Source organism: Mustelus asterias, chromosome 28 (assembly GCF_964213995.1).
Source record: "Mustelus asterias chromosome 28, sMusAst1.hap1.1, whole genome shotgun sequence".
NCBI classification, from domain to species: domain Eukaryota; kingdom Metazoa; phylum Chordata; class Chondrichthyes; order Carcharhiniformes; family Triakidae; genus Mustelus; species Mustelus asterias.
Window position 1 is genome coordinate 8,766,532 of NC_135828.1, and position 7,090 is coordinate 8,773,621.

At 44.4% G+C, this 7,090-nt stretch overlaps 1 protein-coding gene across 1 annotated transcript in view; it reads left to right on the forward strand.

Moving 5' to 3' along the window:
• pofut4 (protein O-fucosyltransferase 4) overlaps nt 1-6,197 on the forward strand; it is a 28,862-nt gene extending 22,665 nt beyond the window's left edge. Inside the window, exon 3 of the mRNA XM_078199471.1 lies at nt 1,195-6,197. Within this exon, the coding sequence (XP_078055597.1) occupies nt 1,195-1,339 (145 nt within the window). The 3' untranslated portion in view covers nt 1,340-6,197. The remainder of the gene's footprint in view (nt 1-1,194) is intronic.
• The last annotated feature ends 893 nt before the right edge of the window (nt 6,198-7,090 follow it).

Consider the following 7,090-nt stretch of genomic DNA (forward strand, 5'->3'; position numbering starts at 1 on the left):
TGTAGAAAAAAACACTTGCATTTCTATAGAATGTCATTGCATCATTTCATTTTAATGAATTTGATTGCTATTAGTCTCTTGTTTCCAGCGTGTGAACTAGGTTACTAGAGACCACCCTACATTTTCATTTCATTAAAAATAGTGCTCACGATACAATCTAAAACTCAAATGTCTACCTTGGCTGCAAGCTGCTAATTGCATCACATTTTCTGCCAAAGCTTGACAGTACAGTTCTCTGCCTAACCTATAAAATAATTCAAAACTAGCCAAGTGTCATTTGAATTCTACTAATTATGTACATTATTATTTAAGGGTAAGTGTTAATTGTATCTGAGCCAATAAACTTGAGCTTTTTGCCCTTGAAAAGGGAAAACTTAATTGAGACATTTAAGGTTCCTGATTCCGGGGATGAAAGGGTTGGATGTACGAGGAGAGATTAAATAATTTGGGCTGATGCTCGCTGGAGTTTAGAAGGATGAGAGGGGATCTGATGGAGGTATGTAAAATGTTAAAAGGGATTGATAAAGTAAATATAGACCAAATGTTTCCTCTGATGGGGCGATCTTGAACAAGAGGTCACAGGTATAAGTTGAGAGGCGGTAGATTTAAAACTGAGGTGAGGAGGAACTACTTCTCTCAGAGGGCGGTGCATTTGTGGAACTCGCTGCCCCATCGCGCGGTGGAGTCTGAATCATTGAATGGTTTCAAGAAGGAGATAGATATATTTCTGACCTTTAAAAAAGGGATGAAAGGACATGGGGAGCAGGTGGGGAGGTGGATTTGAGACCAGGGAGAGATCAGCCATGAACTGATTGAATGGCGGAGCAGGCTCGAAGGGCTGAATTCGCCGACTTCTGCTCCTAATTCCTATGTTCCTAAGGTAGTAAATGATATGGACAAGACAAATCTAGAATGGCCCTCGTTGATCAAAACCACAATCGCTGTGCAAGCGGTGGGGGGGATGTGACAATGGGTAAACGTGGAAATGGTGGCAGGAAGCTCTTCATACTTCAACACAGCTAAGACAGTGGGGACAAACCTGGGAATGGTTTATGATCTCATTGGATGCACGAGCCTTTGTCTTCTGTTACCAGTTCAGGATTGCTCTGCAAGATTAAGTAACCAAACTATTTCTTCTTGACCCTTTCCACCGCCCCACCAAACCCTCTGACTTTATTTGATGTTCTCTTGCAGCTGGAAACAAATGTGGCAGCAGGACTACTGGCAGAGCCTCGACCAGGCCGAAGCCCTGAGCACTATGATTCACCAGAATGAGACCAACCCAAATAAACTGTGGGACTACGTTCATCAAATAATGTCAAAGAGGATCAAACACTAACGTTGGGACTAAGGACATCTGCGACTGCTGCTTGAGAATTAGGCCGCTGGTTAAACACTACCACCAGTTTTGTGAATTTAATTATCATATACTTCATTGACACTTTTATATATAGATATATTTTTATTGGAAGCAACTTTTCTACTTTTTAAAATCTCTTTTTTCATATTTATCCTGTTCAAATTTACCCAAAAACAGGCTGTTTTCCATTGTTTGGGCAGGGGAAGAAGCATTCAAACTGAATAAACTAGTAAGCTGTTTAAGTGGTCTGGCACGCACGACATTTCCGTTGTGTTAAAAATGGTGCTAATTATCAGATTTAAGACTTGTTTCACCTTTTGAGGGATGTCTGGTTTGGGAATTGAAGTTCAATCCATGCAAGATGTTCCCACGCGAAATGGGTGTGCGACAGAGGGCCAGTGATGCTGCAAGCCTGGACTAATCTCTGTAATTCCTCTCCAGCTGCCCCTTGTACAGAGAGTTAAGTGTCTTTAAATTACACTTAATATTGCAACACTAGAGTTTAGATCAAATTTGGTGTCTCCCTCTCTTTAACCTTCTAAATGCGGTAAACGCCTTCTGTTTTACAGGATTTGACATGAGCATGACAGCTCAGTAGCAGGTCATTTGGCCCAATAGATGTATATTCCAAATGAGCCCCGTCAGTCTGAAAGACGCGCATTGGTGATGCTAAATTCTCCTTCCGTGTACCCGAACAGGCGCCAGAGTGTGGTGTGACTAGGAGATTTTCACAATAACTTCACTGGGGTGTTAATGTAAGCCGACTTGTGACACTGATAAATAAACTTAAAACATTACATATTATGTTCATGTATTTATCTTGCTTCCCCTTTAAAGGGATGGCTTAGTGGTATTATCTCTAGACTATTAATCCAGAAACTCAGCTAACGTCTGGCGAACCATGGTTTAATGTAAGTTTAACCTGACTTTTCTGTCGCATTCCTTCCCACACGCCGACCTGTCCTGATCTTTCCACATGGAATTAAGACCAAGTGTAGTCTTCAGTGATGCCTCAGCAGATGTTGAAGGGACAATTAAACTATGACATGCCAGTGTAAATTATCCTCATTTGAAATCGACAATTTTATTGCAAAGTTCCCCTCCAAGCCACTCACCGTCCTGATTTGGAAATATATCGCCGTTCGTTCGCAGTCGCTGGGTCAAAATCTTGGAATTCCCTCCCTAACGGCATTGTGGATCAACCTACAGCACATGGACACCACCACCTTCTCAAGGGGCAACTAGGGATGGGTAATAAATGCTGGCCCAGCCAGCGACAGCCATGTCCCACGAATGAATAAAATAAATTCTTCAATATATATTTTTTAGGTTTGCACTGTTAGAAGTGCAGACATATCACACTAACGCAAGTGTTTATAGTCCGAAGCAGTTTCCACATTCAATGGGAGCATAGAAATTTATAACATAGGAGACCTTTTAGTGTATTACAGATTGGATAATTAATATTCACACTGTAACTTCAAAGCAGAAGAGTTTGCACTCCTGAAACATGCTTTTTAATGGCGTATTGTACTAGCGAAAACTATATCTGGCTTTTGCATTCATCTGGAAGGAAGGTGCAACAAGGGGGAAGAAGAGGCTGTAAAAATATGTTTGCAAAAACGTTCTTGAGCAATGCCGTCTGTATTGGTACCTTGGGAGCTGCCATTGTGGACCTTCTTGAAGATTCATTATGTGCCAACTCGGAAATGTTTCCTCTTGCCTTCTCAAGGTTACTCGATCGTTTATCATTTGGTCGCTGGGGGTATAGTGCTTCAGGGTTCCTTGTACGCTTCCCGGTGATTGACAGTGTCGATGTTGGAGCAGGGTTAATTGGTGCCTGAGGGAGACCAGAGCTCCACTTGAAAACTGTCAGTAGCTCAATTTATCTCAGGTTTTCAGTCATTTTCCAAGCTTCATGAAATATGAATCTTGCCGTCGAGGTATAATTTTTATTAACCCCATAAATCAAAAGGACTGGTTCTGGTGTGTTGTGATTTTTGACTATTTTTTTGACAAAGTATAAATAGGTTGCAGTCCAGGCATGACCAAGAAAGGTAGCAAGAGACTGGTAAGAAGAATGAGATGATTTAAGATAACTCTTGTATGAGTAGAGGAAGATCTTAAATCACTGAAGAAAACTACAGTTTGACGTGAGCATGTGTTCAGAGGTATAGCACAGAATTTACCCGGCACTCGTGAAATAGTTTCTGTAGCTTTTCTTTTGCAGTTGTCATAGTTTAGTGAGGACAACGTTGAGAGGGATGATTTCTTTAAGTTCAGTACATCACTAGAGTAGAGGTCTTATGATTCAGTCCCTACCTCTGAGCCAGAGGCTCCGGGTTTAAAAAAAGTCACTTCGGGACTTTGATGGGCGCAGAAGGTGCCTTCATAACATGGCCATATGGGTTGCTTATCAGCCTGTAAATCCTTCCAATGTGCCTGATAGCAGTCCGTAAAGAGCGGAGAGGTTTCCCAGTCAGCCATACAGAGGAAGGCAACAACCAACCACTGCGGTGCTTTGCCAAGAGTGATCACGGACAAATCCAACAGAAGTCCAATGGTCTCTTAGGGCATGATACCTGAAGGAAGAGGAGGACATTGCTACTAGAACCATTCTGTCATCGCGTTAACAATAGAGCCACTTCCATTTAAATCTCCAACTTTCTTTAATTTGTGTATAAATTCCACAACGGGAAAAATAGTGGAATTAACATGTTGACAATGTCCAAAGATGTGCAGGTTGGGTGGATTGGCCATGCTAAATTGCCCCTTAGTGTCAGGGGGACTAGATAGGATAAATGCATGGGGCTATGGGGACAGGGCCTGAGTGGGATTGTGGTGGGTGCAGACTCGATGGGCCGAATGGCCTCCTGCACTGTAGAGATTCTACGACGAGGCATCAGATCTCGCTGTCAAGTTACCCATGGAATGAACCACTGATTCGCGCCTCTTCCCCACATGCCGCCCCAAGTCTTGGCAGATTGCGACACAATTATTGATTGTGACACATTACACCAATTGCCACCCTCAAGAGTTTTCACGCAGAGTGAAGCAAACTATTTTGCGCGTTGAACTGACGGAGGAGCTGAATTAATCTATTGCGCTTTCGAAGCAATTCCCCTATTTCAAGTTTGGGATGAATTAGTACATCAGTTGAAGTGACTGCCAGAGAATTATTTCCGATTGCTTTGCATGGTTCATTCTGAATTCAGGCACTGACCACTTCTGAGTATTGCGTGCTTCGGGCTTTGCCTGCTTGATGCAGGTTAATGTGCAAGATTGATTTTTGTTCCAAAGCGGCATATATACACGGCAGTAAGGCTGAACGGGTTCCAAGTCATACCGATTACAGTGTTTCGCCCATGCCCAAAGAAACGTTGAATGTCTTCTTGTTGCCTCTCGTCAACCTCTTTTTTTTTATAATGCAGCTGTTCATTGTCACTGTTAATTTCGTACTTCGATCCCTGTGGGATGAAACTCTTTGTCAAGTTTGTTTTATTTTTTTTGTGTGGGCCGGTGCCTTTAGCTTTCTGCTAATGTCTATGGGCGGCGGAGTGGTCAGAACCACTGCCTCACAGCTCCAGAGACCCGGGTTCCATTCCAGGCTCGGGTGACTCTGTCTGTGTGGGGTTTGCACGTTCTCCCCGTGTCGGCGTGGGATTCCTCCGGGTGCTCCGGTTTCCTCCCAAAGCCGGTTAGGTGGATTGGCCGTGAAAAATTGCCCCGTGGTGTCAGGGAAATTTGCAGGTTAAATACGTGGGGGTTACGGGGATAGGGCCCGGATGGGATTGTTTCTGGTGCAGGCTCGATGGGCCGAATGGCCTCTTTGTGCACTGTCGGGATTCTATGACACAATGTGGATGATGCAATCTGATGAATGATAGAGATGTTAAGTCATGGGTGAATTATTAGGCGTCGAAGGGACACAAAGTGGGAGGGGGGGGCAGGGGGGAAAATTCTCCCCAAAATGGCTGGATGGAGTAGTAACAATTGTCGAGCATCCCTGAGATCAAGTTCATAGAATCGTCCTGCATCTCAAAGCAGCCCATTGGCCCACCATGCCTGTGCCTGCTAACTGTTAGAGAATCATAGAATCCCTACAGTGCCGAGGGAGGCCATTCGGCCCATCAAGCCCCCACCGACCACAATTCCACCCAGGTCCTATCCCCATAACCCCTTGCATGTACCCAAGCTAGTCCCCCTGGCACTAAAGGGCACTTTAGCACAGCCAATCCACCTAACCCGCACATCTTTGGCTTGTGGGAGGAAACCGGGGCACCCAGAGGAAACCCACGCAGACACGGGGAGAACATGCAGACTCTGCACAGACAGTGACCCAAGCCGGGAATCGAACCGGGGCTTCCCTGCTGCTGTGAGGCAGCAGTGCTAACCCACTGTGCCACCCACTGTTTTTGCAGAACCGGAAGAAAGACCCAACCATTTCATCCAAATACGCTAACTGCCGTTACGTTTTGACAATCCGGTGGCATTTTATGATCTGTGACACAGACAGTATTGAACATTTTACACAAAGATAGAAATATGGGGATTGTTGCATTAAGTCAGACAGACTTGTGACATTTCAGGCAAGCGTCTGGTTAATTTATTATATCCTTTTGCTGATCTTTTCACTTTAGTTTTATGCATAACTGATGTACACAAAGCTTGTGAGGAGCTTATTCTGAAAATGTCATGGAGTATAGGTTGACATTATTAAAAATAGTCTCGCTCTCGGTGAGTGAGGACTTGCTGTTATTTCTTGATCTTGTAGAAGCTAAAAGGAAGAAGCTATTCTACTTATATCTGTGTAGTGATGTATGTCAAATCAATAAAAAGAGATGAAAAATGAACTTTTCGCAACAAATGAGATCATTTATGTATCAGTAAACCTGTCAGTTGTCACTTTTTAAATTTATTCATGGGATGTGGGTGTCGCTGGCAAGGCCAGCATTTATTGCCCATCCCTAATTGCCCCTTGAGAAGGTGGTGGTGAGCCGCCTTTTTTTGAAACACTGCAGTCCATGACATGTAGGTACACCCACAGTGCTGTTAGGAAGGGAGTTCCAGGATTTTAACCCCTTGACAATGGAGGAGTGGTGATATATTTCCAAGTCAGGGATGGTGAGTGGTTGGGCGGGGAACTTGTAGGTGGTGGTGTTCCCACATAGAATCCCTACAGTGCAGAAGGAGGCCATTCAGCCCATCGAGTCTGCACCGACAACAATCCCACCCTGGCCCTATCCACGTAACCCCACATATTTACCCTGCTAATCCCTCTAACTTATGCGTCCTGGGACACTAAGGGGCAATTCAGCATGGCCAATCAACCCAACCCGCACATCTTTGGGCTGTGGGAGGAACCCGGAGGAAACCCACACAGACGCGGGGAGGATGTGCAAATTCCACACAGTCACCCAAGCCGGGAATCGAACCCAGGGCCCTGGAGCTGTGGGGCAGCAGTGCCAACCATTGTGCACTGCGCCGACCCATATCTGCTATTCAATGCTAATAGTTTGACTATAATCTTATGGATAGTGCTACTTCCAAATTCTACTCTTTCTCCTGAATGGAACCACTTCTCTGCACACATTCTCCTGCTTGAATCCTGCAACTTCTTGCTCTAGTTCATTTCAGCCGACTGGCAAACCTTCCTGCCACAACACTTGTGCATTTAAATAGCAACCACAATGTCAGCTAATCAACACTTCCTAACTTGCATCAGAATTG